Here is a 25,982-nt window from a genome sequence, read left to right as displayed (position 1 = left end):
AAATACATTTAATGCAATAAGAAGTCTAGCTAGAACTGGGAGATGAGTGAACCACATGGTGTGGGAATTCATGAAACTCTAAAACCACATGGTGTGGGAATTCATGAAACTCTAAAAACTCTAAAGTTGTTCAGTAGAATCACCTGGGGAACTTTCAGAAAATGCACTATCTGGAACCCCATCCCAGACTAACTGAATCAGAAATTCCACAGGCTGATACCCAGAATTTACAAAAGCTCTCCAGGTAACTCATGATTATCTAATCCACTCAAATAAACTCTGGCAATATTTTTCAGAGCAGAAGATTCTAAGTTAAGATGATGGAATCAGCTATGGCAATCAATTATAATCCTACATGAGATATAAGAACTTCCAGGATCAAGGTAATTGGGACCTGCTATTCCTTTCCTTCCTCCAGGTATTTCATTTTCTCAGGACCCAGCTTATTTGTCCATTAAACAAATAATTTTTAAATGCCTACTCTGCTAGACCTGAGAATATAATAGTGAACATAATATAAATAGCCATTTTCTCATGAAGTCTATTGCTCTCAGTCACTGGAGTATGACAAGAGTTCTATCCAGGAAAATTTCCTGAATTTATAAACTTGACCTTTTTTTCCTCGTATTTCCTCACTTTTCACACTTGCTACAGACAAGCCTTTGGGTTTCCTGGTCCAAATGGTGTAAAGTAACAGTTGTCATCAGCTCTTAAACTTACATGTCCTCCATTCAAGATAATAGCCAATGCCAAAAGAAGTTCACTGGCTCAGCTGGGGCTGGGTGGCTCTCCTGAATCAGCCACTATGGCTCAGAGGATAAAGGTCACATTAAAGAGACATAGTTGCTCCAACAGAACTACATCATCAGAGGTTGGGGCAATTCCATTAGAAAGAGATGATGGATAGACAATCTGATACATTTCGACAACACTTCTCTGAGGACAATTCATGCACTTCAGCACATGAATGCTGTGCCATTCATCTGGGCTGCTTACTGTCTGAATTTTGGCTCTGCTCAGATAATGAAACTATTATAGTCATTCTTTCATTATTCACTCATAAAATATTTATTAGGCATTGACCTGGTCCTGGTCCTGAGGATAAGAAGAAGACAGAATCCTGTAGTTCCTCTTGGAGCTCAGAGCTTAGTGATGGAGGCAAACACATAGACACATAATGATAAATTAGTGTGATAACAAAATATACTAAGTACCAAGAAAACACAAGAGAGTTAGAGAAATCGTCACATATTTCCTTCAATGGGTCTTACTGGATACATAGAAGTTTCCAGGGTAAGTAAACTGAAAAGACTCCCAAACAAAGCATACTATAAAAACAAAGTTAAGATCTGTGCAGAAGGAAGTTTCACGGTTGAGAAGTGTAACTATGGCTAAAAGATTAGTCACTGAGTAAGTGATTTCCCAGCCCTACCACTATGAGCTATGTAAATATGGGCAAGTTACTAAAGCTTTCTGTACTTGTCTCATAGGATTGTTGTGAGGATTAACTTTTCTAATGCATGTGAAGTGTTTAGAATAGTGCTGACACACCTTGGGTGCTTAATAAATGTTTTACTATTGTTACCATTATCAAATCACTATCACCATTATTTCAAACAAATGTGTTACTCCTGGATGTGTTTATTTTACCTGTGAGAGGAGAGCCCATTTTGTTTATCATCATACCACAAAGATCGTGATTTGGACTTGGCCCAGGGTGCAAAGGAGTAAGTTCAAAGATCCCATGCATTAGGTTGCTGACAAGGTCATGGTAGATATCATAGGATTAGCAGAGGGAATTCCATTCCCCACAAAACCGCACGCTGCTTATACATAGTTGTATTCTCCCATTATGAGGTACCAATTCTATTTGGTTCCATAAAAGACTTTTACTGGCTATACCTGTCATTCAGCCCAGTCCCCACCATGGAGTCTGTAAACCAGAATCCAACCTCATTCTTACTGAATAATGTTCCAAAGCATGAGCCAATCTTAAAAAACACAACATCACACCACTGGGACAGCTAAATTCCAACTTTAGAACTATTTCCTGCATATTCTTAGGACTTTGGCTCAAGGCATGAGACCAAAGCCCCCTTAGGTTTTGGTAGGAGTTAGAGAATTATTTCTAAACTTTCCAGTCCTTTCTCTGTCTCTTCAGTCAATTACCAACCATGAGGACAGTAACATTTTGAACCAGAAAATCCATCCCAAAGCTACTATCTTTGCTGATTCTTTCACATTTTCTTCTGGCTTGGCCAAGGACTCCAACCTTTTCAGGCTTGCTTCTTTCCTACAAAGAATGCTCTTCCTGAAAAAATCTGCCAGTCACTGTACAGGTGGTTAGAAATGCAGATATAAAAGTTGTGGTCTCTGCCCCTTAGTAAGTGTCCCTGTGTGAAAGTCAGATGATTAAAGTAGACATACAACATAGTAGGAATCAGCATAAGGCTGCACAGAATAGGCACTCAACAAGTGCATGTTCAACTGCACTTAAGTTTATTTATTGCACTGAGCCATAAAAAACTAATTATATTTGACTGGCTTGACGTCCAAAAAAATGGCAATTATATATGATACAACCTAATGAGGATTCTGATGGGATTAAGCTTTGGGTATTGTAGGAGTACGGGGAAATGATTACGTGGACCAAAGACCTGGCTTTTTAAAATTCAACTTTTTTTGCCTGGTTAGAAAATCAGTATATCAGAGAAGAATCTTGAAAAATAAATTCAGTTGCACAATCTCTCCGTTTCCACTGTTACTCCTCTTATGCAATCCATCATCACCGTTCACATGGACTACTGCAAAAGCTTCCTTACTGGTCTCTCTGATTTCATTCTTCTCTAATTTCTTTCTAAACAATATCCAGATGAATGATCTTTGAAACTCTCAGATCAGATCATGCTGCTCAGTTACTTAAAACTTTTCACTGGTGGGTAACCAGTTGTACCTTAAATAAAATCCAGACTTTATCAAGGTACCAGCATGATCTTCTGTTACCTCTTTTACTCTTTCCATGCCATTGTCTGACTCTCACTCAAAGACTCAAAGACTCCTTAAGCCTTCATTTTCAGTTCCTCCAAAGAGCGTTTTATTATATCTGTGGCTCAGGTCTCAGAAGATTTCTCATTTAAAGAATAACAAACAAGTTATATAAGAGGGCAGAACAAGATGACAGAGTAGGAAGATCCTGACCTCAGTTCCTCCCACAGACACACCAAAATTACAACTACACCTAGAGAAACTATCTCTGACAATGACCCAAAGGCTAGCAGAAAAGATTTTCCACAACTAAAGATAAAAAGAAAAAGCCACACTGAGACGGGTAGAATGGGCAGAGACTCGGTCTGGCTGGGATCTACACCCCTGGATGCTGTGACTCATAGGTAGGAGGGATATCACAACCTCAGAGGGCTTCCCTGAGGGTCAAGGGCTCCAAACCCCACATCAGACTCTCCAGCCCGAGGAACCTGCATCAGGAAGGTGAGCCTTCATAATGTCTGGCTTTGAAAATGAGTGGGGATTACATCTGAGAAAAATGGAGGGCTGTAGGAAACCAAGAATCCATTCTTAAAGTGTGCATGCAAAAACGCACTTACTTCAAGTCCCAGTGCAGAGGCAGCAGTTTGAAAAGTAATTGGTCACATGTGAAAAAAAGATTCATCAAGTAATTTTAGGGTGTGTGCCCAAAGGGCAGGGACCTATTGGAAATTTCGCTGGGTACAGAGGAGCTGATGGATGCCAGCTTTTTTTTTGGCTCACCGTCTACCTAACTGACCTGGTGCTAGCAGGCACCATTTTTCACTCTCCTCATCTAACTTACTAGCACTGCTTGTCCCACCCTGGGTTCACCTGAGGACCCAACTCAGATGGTGCTCATATAAAGCAGCACCCTCCCCACCCCACAAGACCTGGTGGGCACCCTTGGCCAGCACTGAAGCCCATTCAAAGCAGCCTCCTGAGCCCCCCCAGTGTCAGGAGGCACCCTTGGCTGGCACCACTGTACCCCCAAAGCAGTGTTAGCCATATTTTCTGGCCCCATACAGCAAAACACTTGCAACCGTTGCTGTAGGGCCTTACAGCCAGCTGCACAGGGAGCCAGCCACACATATTAGCATGCCTGCAGCTCCAATCAAAAGACATAGAGGGGCTTAATGAATAAAAAAACAAGCCTCATGTATATGCTGCCTACAAGAGACTCAATTCAGATCTAAAGACACACACAGACGGAAAGTGAGGGAACAGAAAAAGATATTACATGCATGTGGAAATGAAAAGAAAGCTGGGGTAGTAATACTTATATCAGACAAATAGCCTTAAAATAAAGACTATACACACAGTGGGAAGATGGCCCTGCAGAGATGGGGACTGGAGTTATGCTACCACAGCTAAGGAATGCCAAGGATTGATGGCAGCCACCAGAACCTGGAAGAGGCAAAGAAGGATTCTTCCCTAGAGCCTTTGAGAAGGAGAAGAGCCCTAAAACACCTTGATTTTGGACTTCTAGCCTCCAAAACTGTGAGAAAATTAATTTCTATTGTTTTAGCCCACCTGGCCTTTGGTACTTCGTTACGACAGCCTTGGAAACTAATACAATGTGTCTAGCCAAAAATATGGACATAAGCCCTTTCTTGTATGTGTGAATCAAAAACTATTTTATATTTATAGATATTAAGTATAGCTATCTGTGCAGCCATGGAAAAATTCAGAAAGATGTATATCAAATTATTACCAGTGGTTGCTTGGGTGGAAGACTTAGAGGGATAGAGGTGAGAAAATTCACTTCATTAAAAGTATATTTTTAAAAATAAAATAAAAAATAAAGACTATAACAAGAGACAAAGAAGAGCACTACATAATGATAAAGGGAAAATCCAAGAAAAAGATATAACACTTGGAAATATATATGCACCCAACATTGGAGCACCTAAATACATAAAGCAAATATTAACAGACATAAAGGGAGAAATTGACAGTAATACAATAATAGTAGGGACTTTAACACCCCACTTACATCAATGGACAGATAGTTCAGACAGAAAATCAATAAGGAAGGATTGGCCTTAGATGACACATTTCATCAGATGGAATCAATAGATATACATAGAACATTCCATCCAAAAGTGGCAGAATACATATTCTTTTCAAGTGCACAGGGAACATTCTCCAGGATAGATAATGTGTTAGGCCACAAAACAAGACTTGGTGAATTTAAGAAAACTGAAACCATATCAAGCATCTTTTCAGACCACAATGCTATGAGACTAGAAATCAACTAAAATAAAAAACTGAAAAAAAACATAAACACGTGGAGGTTAACAACATGCTGTTAAACAACCCACTGATTACTGAAGAAATCGAAAATAATTTAAGACAAATGAAAATGGAAACACGAGGTTTCAAAACCTATGGGATGCAGCAAAGGCAGTTCCAAAAGGGACGTTTACAGCAATACAAGCCTACCTGAGGAAACAAGAAAATGTTAAATGAGCAATCTAACCTTACACCTAAAGAAACTAGAAAAAGAAGAACAAACAAAACCTGAAGTTAGTATAAAGAAGCAAATAATAAAGATCAGAATGAACTAAATGAAATAAACAATAAAAAATTAGAAAAGGTCTAGGAAACTAAGAGCTGGATCTTTGCAAATATAAACAAAATTGATAAACCTTTAGCAAGACTCACCAAGGAAAAAAAGACAGAAAACTCAAATAAGTAAAATCAGAAGAGAAAGAGGAGAAATTAAAACTGACACCACAGAAATATAAAGGATCATAAGAGATTACCAAAAACAATCATATGCCAATAAAATGGGCAACATAGACGAAACTGATGAATTCCTAGAAACATACAATCTCCCAATACTGAATCAGGAAGAAATAGAAAATCTGAACAGACCAATTAACAGTAATGAAATTGAATCAGTAATCAAAAGACTCCCAAAAATCAAAAGTCCAGGACCAGACAGCTTCACAGGTAAATTCTACCAAACATTTAAAAAAGAGTTAATGCCTATCTTTAACCTATTCCCCAAAATTGAAGAAAGAATGCTTCCAAACTCATTCTATTACTAACATTACACTGTTACCAAAACCAGATAAAGACAATACAAAAATTGAAAATTCCAGGCCAATATCCCTGATGAACATAGATGCAAAAATCCTCAACAAAATATTAGCAAACCCAATTCAATAATACATTACAAGGGTAATACACCATGATCAAGTAGAATTTATTCCATAGATGCAAGGGTTGTTCAAATCAGCAAAATAATCAAGGTGATATACTGCATTAACAAAATGAAGGATAAAAATCATATGATCATCTCGAGAGATGCAGAAAAGGCTTTTGACAAAATTCAACATTTATTTATGGTAAAAAATCTCAACAAAGTGGGTATAGAGGGAACATACCTTAACATAATAAAGACCATATGTTAACATACTGAATGGTGAAAAGATAAAGGCATTTCCTTGTCCTTCATCTCTATGTGGGGGAAGCCCCTGACCTTGGGGCTTTCTCTAAGAAGACAGATTAGCCTAGAATACAAACTAGAAGGCAGCAACTGTGTCTCAGTGTTAGCTTTTCAGGGAAAATCTTTCATTTAAGAATCTCCATTTCCAAAAAGTCTGTTCTGGGGCCTTTACATTCTTCAAAACTCAGCTTTGTGTCACCTCCACCAAGGCTTCCTTGAATTCTCAAGGACATTTTTGAATGCTATCTTTTCTGTGCACCCATAATACCCTACAATGTTTCTCACACTGAACCAAGACATTTGAGAGTTAGTGTTTTGTTCTTATTGGTACCCCCAACATCTAGCTTGTAAAAGCTTGATAAATATTCACTGAGTAAATAAACATTATGTCTATACATTTCTCCCTTCAGGATTTTAAAATGTCTTTCTAAAAAAGGCAGGGACGGATAGATTGTGAGTTTGGGATTGACATGTACACACTGCTATATTTAAAATAGATAACCAATAACGACCTACAGTATAGCACAGGGAACTCTGCTCAATACTCTGTAATAACCTAAATGGGAAAAGAATTTGAAAAAGAATAGATACATGTATATGTGTAACTGAACCACTTTTCTGTACACCTGAAACTAACACAACATTGTTAATCAACTATACTTCAATATAAAATAAATTTTTTAAAAACTATTCCATAATTTCTGAGCGGAATTCCCTTTACCAGGTTGGAAATACTAAGGCCAAGAAGGAGCAAAATAAGTATCTTACAACCAACTAAAATAATTGACAGACCCTACCTCACCTAAGCACACAAGCTATGATTATTTAACACTACCCATACCAAATTACTTATGGTAAAGCTAGCAGAGCACTGTGGATTTATACAGACCAGGGATCAAATCCCACCTCAGTCTCTTGCTAACTATATAATCCAGAATAAGTTTCTTAACCTCTCACTCAGGTCTTCAATTTCCTCATCTGTAAGATGGGAATGAAAATATCTACCTGTCTGTTGTGAATAAGAAATAAAATAACACATGGAAAACAGATAGCCAATAGCAGGAACTCCATACATGTTAGCTGAATGTATTTGTCATCTTGTCCAGGAGATACCCACAATATAGAATTAAAAGGGAGTGGTTTCAAAAGCCAGTTTTTTTTTACAATTTTTATTGGAGTATAGTTGATTTACAATTTTATGTTAGTTTTAGGTGTACAGCAAAGTGAATCAGTTATACATATACATATATCCACTCTTCTTTAGATTCTTTTCCCATGTAGGTCATTACAGAGTATTGAGTAGAGTTCCCTGTGCTATACAGTAGGTCCTTAAAAAACTAGATAGAGAACTATTATATTATCCAGCAATCCCACTCCTGGGCATATATATGGAGGGAAATGGGGGAGGAGCAAAAGGCCAGTTTTAAACCTGTCTGATTATTTGCTCAATGCCTTTGGATTCTTTATCCTTTTGAAGGCCATAAGGATTTCAGATAGGTGAGAACGTCATGTTCTCCTAGTTTTTGGGGGGTATTTTTTGTAATTGTTCTTTAAAATTATTGTGATAAAAGTAACACTTCCTACTGATAAATTTTCAAACAGTAAAATAAGGTAGAAAGTAGAGAGTAAAAGGGGTTCCCCATAGACCCTTAAGACCCACTCACAGTTTCTTCTATATTCATCTAAAATTGTTCTGTATTTTTTGAGTATTTGATTAATGTATCAATACTACAGGAAATGTTGATCAGGAGGTATCTACCTACATAAACAGATAAGCCCTCTTTGTTTATTTCTCTAAGATCTGCTCAGATTCAGGAATCGATGCTGTCAACAGAAATGAATCCAGAATCACCCCATTAGCACCTACTAGACACTCAGCCCCATTACAAACTCTGGGAAAGGCTGTTGTCAGCCATTGAATCTGCTAGTAAGATCTAGTGAATTCTGCAAAGCAATCTAGTAGCAGATGTATGGAAATATGAATCAAGAATATTAGAAAAGTTCTCATTCGCTCTTTTGACTTTGTAATCATTAAATTTTTAATAAAATTAATGAGCATAAATTCTCAAAGGCAATTTGATAAAAGGTGTCATAACTAAAAACAGTCCAATTATTTGACCTGTATTTCCCATTCAAGGCATTTTCCCACAGAAATAAAGTAGATTAATACTTATTTAAAAGGATTTCATTACTTTTGTATTAATAATAGAAACAATTTGGGAATCACCTAACCAATGACAGGGGTATTGCTAAATAAAGGATGACACCTCCTTGGCATGGAAAATTTGCACCTGTTTAAAGTTGTGCTTTTCAAATAATGTTTTACAGAGAGGAAATGTTTTAAAAAATATGTTAACTGTATAAAAAAGGACACAAAATAGCACTGTGATTTCATTCAAGTTTTTTTTGCTTGTGTGTCTTAAACTCTATGCAGTAACTCTCTAAAACGCCTCTATTCTCCCTTGATGCTGCATCTAGGTCTCTCATCTGCTCCCACCTCTCTTTGTTCTAAATTCCCTGAAAACTTCACCTTCTGCCACAGTCTAAATGAATATATTCTTTTTTTTCTAGCTCGTATTAAATCTAGTTCCAGACCCCAAATGTTGGCCAGAATGTCCCAAATCAGGCATTGTTAGTGCTACCTCTTGCCTTATATAGTATAAGAATCTCAGATTTTACTTAACACTGAGAGAAATTAAACAATAAAGGATGCCTTATCTTCATTTTGTGGTAATTACCCTCATTACTGTTTATGGTCCTGCTACACAAAAGTATTTTTTAGCAGCCAACATTTATTGATTCTTCCACTTTGTCATGCATTGAGCTAAATGCACTTTCTTACTCTTCATAACAAACCCATGAGAAAGGTGCACAGTACCCTGATTTCCCACTCACTTGCTATGTAACTTAGGGCTAGTCTCTTATCTTCTTTGATTATCAGTTTTCTCTTGTAAAGTTTAAGTGGCTTTTCCAACTCTGACATTTGACTTTCTCTTTATTACATGTAAAAATACCAAACAAGATGCATCAAAAAGAATAAAATACTTAGGAACAAACTTACCTAAGGAGACAAAAGACCTGTACTCTGAAAAATGTAAGACACTGATAAGAGAAATTGTAGATGGCACAAACACATGGAAAGATATGCCATATTCTTGGATTGGAGGAATCAATATTGTTAAAATGACCATACTACACAAGGCAATTTACAGACTCAATACAATCCCTATCAAAATACCAATGGCAGGGGACTTCCCTGGTGGCGCAGTGGTTAAGAATCCGCCTGCCAATGCAGGGGACATGGGTTCGAGCCCTTGTCCGGGAAGATCCCACATGCCACAGAGCAACTAAGTCAGCGCACCACAACTACTGAGCTCGCATGCCACAACTACTGAAGCCTGCATGCCTAGAGCCTGTGCTCTATAACAAGAGAAGCCACTGCAATAAGAAGCACGCGCATCACAACGAAGAATAGCCCCTGCTTGCTGCAACTACAGAAAGACCGTGCACAGCAACAAAGACCCAACACAGCCATAAATAAATAAATAAATAAGTAAATTTATTAAAAAACAACAACAACAAAAATGGCATTTTTCACAGAACTAGAACAAATAATATAAAAATTTGTATGGAAACACAACAGACACTGAATAGCCAAAACAATCTTCAGAAAGAAGAGAACTGGAGAAATCATGCTCCCTGACTTCAGACTATACTACAAAGCTAGAGTCATCAAAACAGTATGGTACTGGCACAAAAACAGACACAGATCAATGGAACAGGATAGAGAACCCAGAAATAAACCCAGACTCTTATGGTCAATTAATCTACAACAAAGGAGGCAAGAATATACAATGGAGAAAAGACAATCTCTTCAAAAAGTGGTGCTGGGAAAACTGGATGGCTACTTGTAAAACAATGATATTAGAACATTCTCTAACACCATATATAAAAATAAACTTTAAATGGATTAAAAACCTAATTGTAAGACTGGATACTATAAAACTCCTAGAGGAAAACACAGGCAGAACACTCTTTGACATAAATTGCAACAATATTTTTTTGAATCCATCTCCTAAAGGAAATAAAAGCAAAAATAAACAAATGGGACCTAATTAAACTTAAAAGCTTTTGAACAGCAAAGGAAACAATCAACAAAATGAAAAGACAACTTACTGAATGGAAGAAAATATTTGCAAATGATATGACTGATAAGGGATTAATATCCAACATATGTAAACAGCTCAAACAACTCAACATCCAAAAAAAAAAACCAGCCCAATTAAAATATGGGCAGAAGAACTGAATAGACATTTTTCCAAAGAGGAAATGCAGATGGCCAACAGACATATGAAAAGATGCTCAACATTGCTAATCATCAGGGAAATGCAAATCAAAACCAAAATGAGATACTACCTCACACCTGCCAGAATGGCTATCATCAAAAAGAACACAAATAACAAATATTGGCGAAGATGTGGAGAAAAGGGAACCCTTGTACACTGTTGGTGGGAATGTAAATTGGTGCAGCCACTGAGGAAAACAGTATGGAGGTTTCTGAAAAAAATAGAACTACCATATGACCAAGCAATTCCACTCCTGGGTATATACCTGAAAAAAACAAAAACACTAATTCAAAAACATACATGCACCTCAATGATCATAGCAGCACTATTTACAATTGCCAAGAAATGAAAGCAACCTAAGTATCCATCATGTAGGTTATTTGCAATAACATAGATGGACTTAGAGGGCATTATGCTAAGTGAAATAAGTCAGACAAAGACAAATACTGTATATCACTTATATTTGGAATCTAAAAAATACAACAAACTAGTGAATATAACAGAAAAGCAGCAGATTCACAGATATAGAGCACAAATTAGTGGTTACCAGTGGGAGGTGGGAGGGGCAATATAGGGAGGAAGTGGCAAGTACAAACTGTTGGGTGTAAGATAGGCAAGGATGTATTGTACAACATGAGGAATAAAGCCAATATTTTGTAATAACTGTAAATGGAAAGTAAAATTGTGCAATAAATAAGAAATTTAAAAAGTAAAAAGAAAACCAAATGAAATATAATATTGAAAAATAAAAACAAAAATTAACTAAAACAAAAAGTACCAAACAAAAGGATAAAGGAGTCAAGAGGATCCCATCCTATAAGTTAGTCCTATTTTTCTGGACTTACCCTCTATGAACATTTACTGGCCTAAAATAACTTTGTCATTTGTTCAACATATTGTGATCTTCCCAGGACAGATTGGGACCATAAGGAATTTTCTGGATACATAGATACATTCAAGTCCTTGGGGACTTTCTGATCACTCCAAGATCTTAGTTTCTTAATACAATTTTTTATTAACATTAACCAAGTACCTGATTTCAGGGTAGAGGCAGAAAAAGTGAATCTGGGACATCTTTTTGTGCCAGGAATTAAGGATGTGCTCAAAGTTTGATGTGGATATATCAAAAGAACAAGAAGTCAGCTCAAAAGGGCTTTCTTTGGCCATAATTGTTAAAATTTACAAAAGGAATAATGATTGGAATGTATTAAAGTTCATGGATTTAAAAAGAGTCCATTAGTCCTTATATAAAAATAGAAAGATAGATGATAGATGATAGATAGATAGACAGATAGATAATGTCCTTGCACATGCAATGTGGAAGAGGTAAAGTGAATGTCATAAAAAAATTTTTTTGCAGTTTATCTGTACATTTTTTACGTCACTTTTCATTTTTTTTCACATCTTTATTGGAGTATAAATGCTTTACAATGTTGTGTTAGTTTCTATTTTTTTGGTTACTTTTGTTTTTATTTTTTATTTCTTAACATCTTTATTGGAGTATAATTGCTTTACAATGGTGTCTTGGTTTCTGCTGTATAACAAAGTGAATCAGCTATACGTATACATATATCCCTATATCCCTTCCTTCTTGCGTCTCCCTCCTACCCTCCCTATCCCACCCTCCCAATCCCACCCCTTTAGGTTGTCACAAAGCACTGAGCTAATCTCCCTGTGCTATGCAGCTGCTTCCCACTAGCTATCTATTTTACATTTGGTTCATATTTTCTATTTCTTCCTGGTTCAGTCTTGGAAGGTTATACCTTTCTAAGAATTTGTCCATTTCTTCCAGGTTCCAGGTTTTATTGGCATAGAGTTGCTTGTAGTAGTCTCTTATGATGTTTTGTATTTCTGCGGTGTCAATTGTAATCTCTCCTTTTTCATTTCTAATTTTATTGATTTGCAACCTCTCCTTTTTTTCTTGATGAGTCTGGCTAAAGGTTTATCAATTTTGTTTATCTTCTCAAAGAACCAGCTTTTAGTTTTATCGATATTTGCTATTGTTTTCTTTGTTTCTATTTCATTTATTTCTGCCCTGATCTTTATGATTTCTTTCCTTCTACTAATTGTGGGTTTTCTTTGCTCTTCTTTTTCTAGTTGCTTTAGGTGTAAGGTTAGATTGTTTATTTGATCTTTTTCTTGTTTATTGAGGTGACCTTGAATTGTTATGAACTTCCCTCTTAGAACTGCTTTTGCTGCGTCCCACAGGTTTTGGATCGTCATGTTTTCATTGTCATTTGTTTCTAGGTATTTTTTGATTTCCTCTTTGATTTCTACAGTGATCTCAGTAATGTAACATAACATACATGCTAAAATTAGAATTTTAAATTTTTAGGAGGAGAAGGTTTATTTTTATTTCAAAAGTTCTAATGTTTTTCTTACCCAGTAAACTATTTGGCCCAATCCCTGGGACCCAATTAAGGAACCACCTTTCAGGAGAATATGTGCCCTGTAAAGTCATGAGTAGGAATATTCTTAGAAGGGGTCTGGACACTTACTGCTGGGAAGCTACAGGAATCCAGCAAGCCTGATTAGTCCTGGAAGGGCTATGAAGAAATAAAGGAAAAGAAGCAGAAGAATAGATAGAAGTAAAGAGAAAGAGTAAGCAAGGAAGGTCAGATGGTTCTGTTCAAGAGTCGAGGGCTGTAAAACGCAGACTGCTGGAAAAAACAGATGGCAATGATGGCAGTTGGTCTTATCCCCCTTAACATATGCTCCAGGAGGGCAGGCACACTATCCTATGCACCCCTGCAATGCAGTGCCTAGCAGAGTGCCCAGCACATAGTTGGCCTTCAATAAGCATTTGTTGAATGAATGAAGGGCTGGCTGGCTGGCTGGCGGCTGGATGGATGGACAGATGAACAAACAAACCTCGGTAACAGTACGAAGACTTCTAAGAGTAGCTTTTAGCCCTGATTCTGATAATGCTCACTGTGCAACCTTGAGTCAGTCACACTTTATCTCTGGCTCTCAGTGTTCTCATCTCTAATAGTAGGAGTTACACCAGATCTCTGCTTTTCTATGACATTCTAGGATTTGGTGACTATGTACTCTGGCCCAGAAGGGGAGAAATGCCTCTGAGCCTTCCAATAAGCCAAATCCTTGTACACAAGCCAGGTTATTTTAGAAAAAACTCATAAGCCCTGACTCAGAGCCTGTTTTCCTTTAACACAGAGGTTTTATATTGAATTGGAAGATACTTAGAACTACCAGCTTATCTATGCTGTTTCCAGTTGAGCAAACTGAGGCTTAAATAGATTAGATAATACAGAGTTGGATCTGGATTTATATGAGAAATAGGTCTGTCCCCAAAATGACTAGAATGAATAATATATTGTCATTTTATGTGACATGTTCCATTTAATCAGAAAATATATATATATTCCTGGTTATCTGGTTCTCCAGCCTACAGTGACTTGGAAGTGGCCAACTAATAAGAGAGTGAAGGGATTGCTGGGGCCAGGCCTACAGAGAGCAGTAAGCAGAAACCACTGACAGCAGATGATTAGGGAGGCAGGTGGGAACTCCCAGGAGATGAGAACCTGCAAGTGCCAGGTTCAGAACTAACCCCTTTAGGCAACTGTCTCATGTAATTCTCACGACGTGGGGATGAGAGAACCCCTATTTTACAGCCAAGACTGATGTTCAAAGGGGTTATTAGCTATTTAAGCCAATGTCCATAAGCTGGTTAAGTGAGAGAAATCATTGCACAGTATTCAATGGTACAGGATTCAGAGCTTCTCAATCCTGGTTGTCATCCGAAGAGCTTTTAGAAAACACTGTTGCCCAGGCACCATCTCTAGATTTTCTGATTTAAGTCCTTTGTGGTGGGGTCTGGATGTCAGCATGGTTTTGAAAGCCCCCAGGTGATTCTGACCTACATCCAGGATTGAGAACAGCCCTGCCTTCAGTGGAAACTCAGCCACTCGTTAGCTGAGTCACTTTGAAGAACTTAATGTCTATGAATCTCAGTTTCTCCAACTGTAAAATGGAGATAGGTGAGGGCTTCAACCCGTTATTGGTATTATATGTAATATTTGCGCCACGCTTAACACACAGCCTGCCATATGGAAAATGCTCAATAATTGTCAGCTGTTATTAACATTAGGAACAGTCTTTCCGTAATCAAGATGAAGATCCAGAATCATTATGAAAAATGTTTACCTGTGATATTATTAAGAAGCTAGGGACGTAGACCATACATCATAGCATCATTAAGTTGGAAGATACTTGGAATCACCAAATTTTCTTATCTACTCTCTTTCCAGTTGAGCAAACAACCTAATCAGAGATGATATGAGCTTGGCATCAACTAAAATATGTTTATTCTCATTTATATTTAATGAGAGCACTGAAGCTTGAACATGCAACGATCTGAAGCAAGCCCCCGTAAGAGATGACTTCAGATCCACAACTCTTTAAAACATTCATTGAAAATAGGATTCCTCGGGCCATTTTTTTTGCCAGAACTAATTAAAGTCTTAGAGCTGAGGTTTCTTTATTTGTAAAAGAAGAATAATACTTTCTGCCTTACCTACCTTCATAATTTTTTAAAAATGAGGATCAAAAAAAAGGAGGATGGAAAAACATTTCATTTCAACAGGTTTTTATTCTTTTTCATTATCAGGAGTTGTTTTAGCCTGAATTTGTGTTCCTGGATCAGATTAATTATTTGTTCATAGGCTTTGAGAGCCTCTGTCCAATGAATCATTCTGTGACTCAGCAGTGGGGGTCAAGTTCGAGAAGTTAATATCTTATTTTAACTTTGAGGATGCAGGCAGAAAACTCTGATAGTGAAGGATATTTCAGGAGAGAAATCTTGCAACTAACAAATGCTCTCTTCTCCTCAGGGCCTATCAACAAACTGGTGGAATTACTGGCACTTCCAACATCATGTAAAACCAAACATCTACCCCAAAGACCCAGACATTGATATAGGTCCACTTTTTGTTATTGGAGATTCGCAACCTGTCAAGGTACGTTTAAAAATCCTGGGCACTGGAGAATTTTCCTGGAAGCGGTTCTTGGAAAGGTCTACAACCTTGTCTTGGGGAGGTCAGGCTGGAGGTTCCCATTCAAGCTTGTTTTCAGAGCATCTCTTCTTTTAAGTCCAGGATACAGATTTGAAATAACTGCATCTGGGGTTGTAAGAATAGAAGAAGATGTGGAGTGCATGACTCCATGACCTTAAAGGTCACTCAGTCCAACTCACTCACTCATAGAAGACACGCCGGTACATTCAACGAGCGCTAAATCACAAACGTCTAAATATCTAGTTATGTCAACTAACTCTAGCTCTGTTAGAAGAAACTAAGCTGTTATTTTTAATTCAGGTTCATTTTGGTTCATTTATACACGAACCACAGCTCAAATGCCTCGTAAGACACTTAGTGATGTCTTACCTCTAATTCAGACTTCTTAAGCCATAGACAAAGGAAGGGAAAACTCCAGAATGTCTCAGCTATTGACTTTTTTTAACCTCAACTTAAAATCATCACTTAAAGGATTATTACCAAGTTTTTTAGAAGGGAGTCTTCTTTCAACATAGGTGGTATAAGGATAACCACAGAAAGGTATATCTCCTCAAGGGGAAATGATGGATCCTGAGAGTCAGGTGCTTAGGAAGAGGCTGCTACCTCCTTCTGGAAGAACTTTAGGAGTTTAAAAAAAAAAGAGTGTAGCTTTGTCAGTTGCTGCCTGCACTTTGTGGTACATAAACCAAAATTACACAACTTTCTGAAAATAGATTTTCCCAGTTTTGGAAGACTCAACTTTCTCCAGTTAGGAAACAAATTCTCTTGCCTATATATATATATTTTTTTTCACTATTTATTTATTTATTTATTTTGGCTGTGTTGGGTCTTCGTTCCTGTGCGAGGGCTTTCTCTAGTTGTGGCGAGCGGGGGCCACTCTTCATCGCGGTGCGCGGGCCTCTCACTGTCGCGGCCTCTCTTGTTGCGGAGCACAAGCTCCAGACGTGCAGGCTCAGTAGTTGTGGCTCACGGGCCTAGTTGCTCTGCGGCATGTGGGATCTTCCCAAACCAGGGTTCGAACCCATGTCCCCTGCATTGGCAGGCAGATTCTCAACCACTGCGCCACCAGGGAAGCCCCTCTTGCCTATATTTAAAGAACAAGAAATCCTTGACTGTAGTCTTGAATCAGTTGCTGTTGACAATGGCTCCACAAACAAGTTAGACCTCTCTGATGTTTGTGGACTCCTAGGCTCATCACTAAACTTATGACATCTTGATTTCTCTAATCTTCCCACCCCACAGTAATGGCGATTTGTCTCAGTGGAGTTCAAGAGGCAGCGTGACCCCCTCCAGAAGTGTCTTCTTTAGAACTATATCCAGTACACATGCCGCTTCTTCACAGATGATGGAGGTCACCTCTTCAAGTTTTACAGCTACTCTTGAGACATATCCCTAGAACCTTAGGCTTCTGTATACTATAGTTTCAAAGCGACTGTACATTACTTAAAATTATTTACACTCTAAAATTCAGTTGTTTTGCATCAAAAATTGTTCTGATAAGCCCTAAACGTTTCTGTTCTTCCCATTTTACTGTCAATCCTTCTACCACTTTCTTCAAACATTCATTCCTTCGACAAGCATTAATTAAATCTACGTGCCAGGTCCTGTGTTCATATTTTGGTAAAGTTAGAATTCTCCTTTGGAGTGATACTCAAAACCAATCCTTCACCTATGTTTGCCAGCTCTCAAAATTTTCCCACCCACCCCCTCTTCCATGTTTCCTACTACTTAAATATCTAGAAACTTGGGAGTAACTGTAAATATCTATTATTACTTTATCACTAGGACATTTCTTTTTATTTATGACAGTAAGAGAAGGAAGGATCAAATCTACTATCCAAATAAGAGAAGAAATCTATTTGTAGTAGGGAAGGTGTCAAAAGAATGGGAAAAACAAAAATCAAACACTGCCCATAGTGTTGTAACTCAGTGAATACATAGTAAAACTATAGAGGAGATGTGAAATATCATTCATTCATTCATTCCTTCAGTTAAACATTTATTAATTGTCTGCTAGGTAATGGAGATATACTATTACTTCTATGCCTCCTCTCAGGATATTTGTTGTCTTTGTGCATTCGGCACAGACTAAATTAACTAAAAAGACCCCTAGAAAATGTCTCAAATTCCCAGTAGTAAGATTATATATAATATCATTATGCCTTAAAAATAGTAAATCACAGCATGAGATCCATGATGGAAACACAAAGGAGGAAAGATGAAGCAGATATTAGGGGTCATGCCTGTATCTTTTATCACTTGACCATTCAGTAAATATCTGTTGAATGGATGAATGGAGATGGAGACTGAGCTTCAAGCAGAATACTAAGCACGTAGGTTGAAAAAGAGCTCAGAAAACTTATCAGAAATATTTCTTTTTAATCATCATTCCAATCCACATAAGGACAAAAATTTCAAAATGGCTTCCATGGGCATAATAAAAGTAATAAAAGATCACAATCCCCGTAGTCAAATGGAACAAACCACGCAAGCAAGAACTGCCCATATTTAAATAAAGCCAAAAGACACCACAGTATCTCCTCCCACTCCAGTTCTGGTTCTTCTAGTGCCTCAAGTTTGACAGTCAATGAATTCTGACCAGATGGCTCTTTCTATAGAGATTTTACAAACACACACACACACCTCACACACACACACACGACCTTGAGTATAATGACAAGAAGTTTATATTGTCTCTTATTTGAGTTTTATTCTCTCTTCATTCAGTATGGCAAGAAGAAAATAAAATACATCGACTACAAGAAGCAGCATCTGTACTTCTACATGTGTGAGTCACCTGGGAGCCACATTCCTTATCATCCCATTTCCCTGAAGCAAACAGATGTCAAGCCAAAAGCCATGACTGAAATCCTCCGACAGAGAGACCAGCTCATGTCTTATTGTGACCGAGAAAAAGCAGCATGTTTTATTTCATACTTACTAGGGTGAAAATCTGAAAAGGAAAACAGGAAAGCAAACAGGCATTCTTAATGGGCATCTCATCACTCTGGGTACTGGGCAGGGAAGGAGATGCTGCAAGAAGGATGGAAGGCAGGATGCCCATCAAGGGGTCTGGCATCTGGGACTCTCATCCTGGAAAGACTAAATACCTCTCAAGAAGAAAAGGATGGTGGTATTTGGGTAGGGAGGAGAGACAGGAAAACAATGCTCAAGCACTGACAATAGGATGCCAGAAAAAGTAGAGTCTCATGAATAAAAGTCACCTATAGAGTTTCTGTGTGGAAGAAAGCTAGCTGTTCCCATGGCTTACATACAGTTGTAGAAGATATTTTAGTGGATATATATATATGAAACAAGTAAAACAGGTCTGAATGGGGGTCTAGGCTTAAGAGAAAATAGGGTAGCTGAATAATGCTAATACCAATAAAAAAGCATCAGAAGGAAAAATGCTTTGCTCTTGACCAAGTCAAACTCATGATAGCTCACAAAGAAAGGTTTAGTGGGATCCCAAAATATGCTTATCTAAAATATGCTTATACATTTGGAAAATAAAACCTTTGGAAAGGTTCCAAACATTTTCTATAGATCAGTGGTTCTCACCTAGGAGCAATGTTGCTCCCAATGGGACATTTGACAAAGTCTAGATACATTTTTGGTTATCACAGCAAAGGGGCAGGGATGGTACTGGCATCCAGGGGGCAGAAGCCAGGGATGCTATGAAATATCTTACAATTCTCAGGACATTTATCTGGCCCTAAAATGCCAACAGTGTTAAGACTGAGAAACCCTGTTGCAGATGATCGGATTTGCCCAAATGTTGGCCACCAGTGGTCATCTGTAACACGCCTGACCAGGATGGCCTGTGGGCCCATTTTCTGAGATATGGGGATCAATTACCACTGCTGCCCTTCCACTGCTAGAATTCTGCAAACCGATCCTAAGGCAGTCCTTCTCTTGCATGACCAAAATGAGGAATGAGGACATTGGTGTCCCATTCTGAAAGGTAACCGATCCCCAGCCCAGATAAATGTATATTCACATAAGAAAAAGCTGTTGGAGTTTCTTTTCTGAACTCTCCTCCCCTGTCTGTAGTGCTACAATACACCCTTAGCTTCCGAGGAATGAATAAATGGTGTAGATTCACTGCAGAATCCAGATTACAAACCACACTATCCTCAGGAGCTGTTTCATTGTGTCCTTTCCCTTCATATGCCTTCAACTTAGTATCTCAGGTACAAGTGAGTCATGCTCAAACTGTCAAAGAGAAACTGGGTTGGACGTTTGGTAAAAGTGGCAAGACAGATTTGATTCAGGTTTCTGTAGTAGGGGAAAGGGACTTCAGTATAAACTGACCTTAACTCTGCTGAAACAAAAGTGGGAGACTTCTTAAACACTGGGACATGCTAAAGGAAATTACTGAAAGAGGTTAAAGTGAGAGGAAGCTGGTCATGGGCCATGTGTGTCTGCTAACTGGTGCTTATCAAAGTCAGGCTCCTACCCTCCCAGAGACTGGGGTACAGGGCCCAATTCTCAATGATTACACTTCAAAGGGACGACTCCCAGGTCCTTGAGAAAGACATCTCTGGGTTAGGGAAGAACCATCTCAAAGGGACAGAGAAAGGACTTCATAATTGTAAGTTTTCTAATAAATGATCTAAGAAAACAGAGATCAGAGGCCTATAGTCAGGTTTTGGCTTGAACAAACAGTAAGTTCTTTGGATAGACTTGAACTTTCTCAGGCAGGAACTTTAAGGGGGCTGGGGTCATCCCAGGGGCATGGCCTTGAGCTATTCTTAGAAACTATGCTAGCATTTGTGAAAGTCCCTTAGTATGTAGGGTGGACAAAATCATTTGTGCTGACAGTTTGCAGAGTTTGAATGTTTACGGGCCCACTTTGAAGCCTAGTCAAGAAAGGGGCTCAGAGGATCTGACTAAAGTTTGGTCAAGGAGAGAGTTGTCAAAATCCAAAGGGTCTCCATAAGACTCTTACATGCTCCAGGCAGCCTCACTGGTCCTGGGGGAAAAGCAGGTAAATAACTATGTGGCCAGGAACTGAGTACACCTGCTCTATTTCTGCCACCTCGACATACTGTGATAGGGCCCAGTGCTAAGGATCGTGAAGGACTGAAGGATTCCATGGACCTTGAGAAAACTTGAAAGCTCACAGCAGAAGCCCTTCCAGGATGCCTTCATCAAGAATGACTCAAATCTTCAAAGCTTCCCTAGTCTCCTGAAGGGAGCTGGAACCAAAGTCCTGGTTCAGCCTCAGAGACTCTAAAGCCCAGTGGAGTCCAGGATGTGGTCGTGGATCTCCACCTTGCATCCCTTCTCAGGGGTTAACATTCCAGGGGTGGCATGTTAAGGAGATCGACCCCTGCTGGTTTCCAAGGGAATCACATTCTGTTCATTTGTTCACCATCTTTTTAAAAATTGTTCTTCAGTTGGGCTCCCCCTCCTCATGCCTGTGTATTTCAATGGGCAATCCATGCAAGTGATGTACCTCCAAAGGTATTGGGAGGTGAGTAACTTGCCTCCTTCTCTAAAACTAGATCAGGCTGGTAGAAAAGGGGAAATGAAAATGCTTGGTCCCTTCCAGATGTAGCTTCCTTGAGTAATAGGATATAAGATTTAGCCAGTTTTATTTCCAAGAGCCTAACTTTCAAGCACTTCTTTCTGCAGGACATTGCCTGGGTCAGCAGGTTTTACATCCGCTATTTCATCACATTTGGCCCTTTCTATGGAATCTTCGGAACCATGGTGCTCATATATTTAGTCAAGTAAGAAAGCAAGAATATTCTCTTATTCTCATTACCTAGATGGTCCTTTACCTTCCTTATCTGAGCTATTTATGATTAGCAATGATTAGCAGATTATGACACCATGCCCTGTTCTCTCGTAACTGAGACGTTTCCAAGAAAATGTGGGAAAAAATAGCTGAAATAGGTGAATAAGAAGAGTTCCTTGGAAAATGAATTTGCCCAAACTTGCCTTTTTTCCCACTTGCTTAATTCCCCATTGCAGTACAGTCATCCCTCAGTATCTGTGGGGGATTTGTTTCTGGATCCACCACAGTTACCAAAATCCAGAGATATTCAAGTCCCAGAGTCAGCTATCTGTATCTGTGGTTCCGCATCTGTGGATTCAACCAACTGCAGATCATGCAGTATTGTATGTATTTACTGAAAAAATTACTGAAAAATTACTGAAAAAAAAATTACTGAAAAAATCCACATTTAAGTGGGCATGCATGTTGCTCAAAGGTCAACTGGGTTCCAGCGATCCCCAAGTCCTTAAAAATTGTAATCCAACAATTCCCAAAGCCCAAATGACTTCAGACTGAAAAACCCTCTTCAAATCCCCAATTTATTCCTCCCTCATTCTTTCACATTATTATTCTAAATCCTACATAACAATAAAAATAATGGTAGCTACTATGCATCAGGCAATTTGCTAAAGGATTTACATGCATTATCTTATTTGATGTGATTATACTTACAAAACCCTGTAATGTAGATAGTATCAGCTTCATTTTTCTCTTTTATGTATTTTCAAATCTTTTACTTTAATGATGACCAATGATGTATTCATAATTATACATATTTCAGAAAACCAAGGTTGTGTGTAACAAGAAATGTTGGGTGTTTCTTTGTTTCCAAGGGCTAAGTGGGGACTCCGGAGTCAGACTTGTCTGTGTTCCAGGCTCTACCACATGTTAGCTGTATGACCTTAGTTAATTTCTCTACACTTTGGCTTTTACATTTGTAAAGTGGGGCTAGTGACAGTACCTACAACATACGATTGTCATGAGCATTAATGGGACAGTAAAAAAGATCATAAAGGAAGCCTCAATAAATGTTAACTGTTACATTATTATCATTATCATTATAGTATTATTATTACTATTAGTCACTAAGTATAATGTTTCTATGTTTCTTTTGTATTGGAACAATAGAGCATGCTTATAATTAACTAATAAGTTCATTGTTATCTGTCGTGGTTTATCTGTTGATCTGGTTCTTGGAGAAGTTAGCCATGCTCTTCTGTTTCTTCAGGTATAGTGTGGTAGAAATTCTACTGCTCCTTATTTTGTCTTTAATTGTCTTTCTTCTTTGTGCTTCACCTATCAGTTGCTTTGACATTGGTGAATATGATGTTAAAGTTTATGCATTTCAATATGTCTGTTTTTGACTTTACAGCTTCATTTTTCTGATAAGAGAGCTGAAGCTCAGAGAAATTAAATCACTTGCTGAAGGTTATAGAGCAAATAAGGTCCAGTGGCAGTGCCAGATCAGAACTTGAACCCAGCTCTATCTGATGACAAAGTCCAAGCTGTTAATCACTTTGCATACACCCTTAAAGTTACCTAGGTATCTTTTGAGCCTTGCACCAATGCCAGAGCAAGCTTTGGGGGCACATTAGGCTGCAAGGCAGGCAGGTCATGTGACTGAATGCTTAGTGTGTCATCTCTAGATGTAAAAGGCCTCCAAAGACTGTCATACAGAGTGAAGTCAGAAAGAGAAAAACAAATATCGTATATTAACACATATATGTGGAATCCAGAAAAATGACATAGATGATCTTATTTGCAAAGCAGACGTAGAGACACAGACGTAGAGAACAAATGTATGGATACCAAGGGGGAAAGCGGGGGGGGGGGGGCGGGAGGAGTTGGGAGATTGGGATTGACATATATACACTATTGATACTGTGTATAAAATAGATAACTAATGAGAACCTACTGTATAGCACAGGGAACTCTACACGATGCTCTGTGGTGACCTAAATGGGAAGGAAATCCAAAAAAGAGGGGATATATGTATACATACAGCTGATTCACTTTGCTGTACAGTAGAAATTAACACAACATTGTAAAGCAACTCTACTCCAATAAAAATTAACTTTAAAATAAAAGAAGAAAACAAATAACCACCATATTATTGGAACCTTTGAGTCCCTGCCATTTCCTTTAATGCTCAGCCAGATCTGCCAGTGGTTGGAACTGAAACTCCCCAAGGAGTGACACTTCCTCCTTCTATTCTCTGAAAGGTTTCTTGAAAGTCCCTGGATTGCATATGTTACCCAGATGAGCCACATACCAATGAAAATGAGCAGAGAGGAGAACAAGGACTGGCTTAGCACTCAGGTAATCTTGGAGTTCCTGGGAAAGCATCCATCAAAGCACCCTGATTTACAGTCTGCTTATGTCAAATAATAATAATTCATACTTATTGAATGCTTGCCAGGGGCCAAGCACTGTCAACTGCTTTGCATGTAACTACATGAGATACATGCTATATTCCCACTTTATAGATGATAAAATTGAGGCATGAAGACGTTGAGTAAGTTGCATAAGACCACACAGCTAATAAGTGGTAGAAGCAGGTTTTAAACTTAGGCAGTTCGATTTCAGAGCATTTGCTCCAAACCAAGGGTTAGTAAAGTATAGTCCAAGGGCGAAATCCAGCCCACTCTCTGTTTTTATAAATAAAGTTTTATTGGAACACAGCCATGCTCACACATTTACATATTATCTATGACAGCTTTCATGCTACAACAGCAGAACTGAGTAGCTGTGATGGAGAATTAAAATATTTACTGTCTGGCACTTTATAGAAAAGGTTTGCTGACCCCTGCCCAACATGAAACAGGCTTTCAATGAATCTGAGACTCCTAGAATTAGAGAATGAATTTTATGACCTAGAAGGACCCTGGAATCCACCTCATTTCATTGTATAGATGAAGAGGCCCAGAGAGGAAACATGGCATGCTCTGCAAGCATGCTGTTAACGATTAACAGAATTGTGACCCATGCAGAATACACCTGCCTCCTAAGCCTTCCACTGGCTGTGCCATGATTAACTGGAGAATCCAGTCATTACACTGCTTCCTTCTCCAAGCTCATTCCCAGATTCAGTGGACCTTCCAGAGAGTAGTGGTTCTCAAACTGCTTGGTCACAGAACCACTTCACACTCTTAAAAGTTATTGAGAACCTCAAAGAGCTTTTGTTTACAGAGGTTATATCCACTGATATTTACTATATTTGAAATTAATACTGAGAGTTTTAAAATAATAAGAATAAAGCCAATGCATATTAACATCAGAGTGACGATGTCATCCCATGTTTAGTAGCCTCTGGAAAAATGCATTCTATAAGCATGAGAGAATGAGAATGAAAAAGGCAAATACTTAGAAGGATTAGAAGGATTATGGGAATCGTTTTGACCTTGCAGATTCCCTGAAAGTGTCCTCGGGAAACCCAAGGTGCTCTAAATTACACTTTGAGCAACCACATAGAGCAGCCACAAAAATAACATTCAAAATGGCAACAACGCCAACAAGAACTAAACCTTAGAAAGGCACTGAATAAAATGACATTCGTAAAGGTTCTTAATCTAGGTAGTCTGGAGAAGCCTGTGAACTTCTCCTCAGGATAATGTTTTTAAATGTATAAAATAAAATACCTTAGATTACAAAGGAAATATTTGTATAGAAATGCATTTCTATGCACAGAACCCTTGACTAAAGCCCTTGCATGCCGTACTCCTCATTTAGAAGTTCTTTCAGTCTACCCTATGGAAATGGTATTCAAACCCCTGCAATTTCTACCAAAGTCCTACAGTCCTACTTCCATCTGCCAAAGTCCTCATTCATGACACCTTAGTCTTCTGTATTTGAGGGCTGAGAGTGACTTAGCTCCCTCAAATCCTACATACTTCTTCATATCTATTGCCTCATATATACTTAGCGAAATGTCCTATTGCCTTTTTAAATTGTAAGCTCCTTGAGACCTGGGACTGTGTATCTTTTTTATCCCTCATGGTTTCTTACACAAAATAGGTACTCAATAAGCACTTGTGGAATGATTGGCTGAATAAAAGAACAACTAAACATTTTCTTTGTTTGACATTTGGGCTCATTTATATCTAATGTAAGCTTTTTCTTTGCAGGTCTTGGCCACCTGTAATGTTGAACAGTCCTTTTTCAATGACTGGCTCACTGGGCACTTGAACTTTCAAATCGAGCACCAGTGAGTGAGAGAAACAGTTCATGATAAAGGGCAAGGGCTGTCACTTATAACTGCCCCCCATATAGTCCAGAGCAGAGCCCTAGGCTTGGGATCTAAAAGAGAAAACATGAACCAGAATTCTCTAAAGGCTGCTATT

The 25,982-nt window shown here is 38.4% G+C and overlaps 1 protein-coding gene across 1 annotated transcript in view; it reads left to right on the top strand.

Moving 5' to 3' along the window:
* The first annotated feature begins 1,130 nt into the window (after positions 1-1,130).
* The window catches only part of LOC309605458 (fatty acid desaturase 2-like protein FADS2B), a 29,349-nt gene continuing 4,497 nt past the window's right edge, over positions 1,131-25,982 (top strand). Inside the window, exons 1-6 of the mRNA XM_082341332.1 lie at positions 1,131-15,800; positions 18,585-18,645; positions 21,260-21,336; positions 21,498-21,595; positions 23,865-23,961; positions 25,767-25,846. Coding sequence (XP_082197458.1) covers positions 15,657-15,800; positions 18,585-18,645; positions 21,260-21,336; positions 21,498-21,595; positions 23,865-23,961; positions 25,767-25,846 — 557 coding nt within the window. The 5' untranslated portion in view covers positions 1,131-15,656. The remainder of the gene's footprint in view (positions 15,801-18,584; positions 18,646-21,259; positions 21,337-21,497; positions 21,596-23,864; positions 23,962-25,766; positions 25,847-25,982) is intronic.

The sequence above is a fragment of the Balaenoptera borealis genome (genome assembly GCF_965194805.1).
Source record: "Balaenoptera borealis genome assembly, chromosome: 11".
Lineage (NCBI taxonomy): Eukaryota > Metazoa > Chordata > Mammalia > Artiodactyla > Balaenopteridae > Balaenoptera > Balaenoptera borealis.
This window is presented reverse-complemented; position numbering and strand designations above follow the sequence as displayed.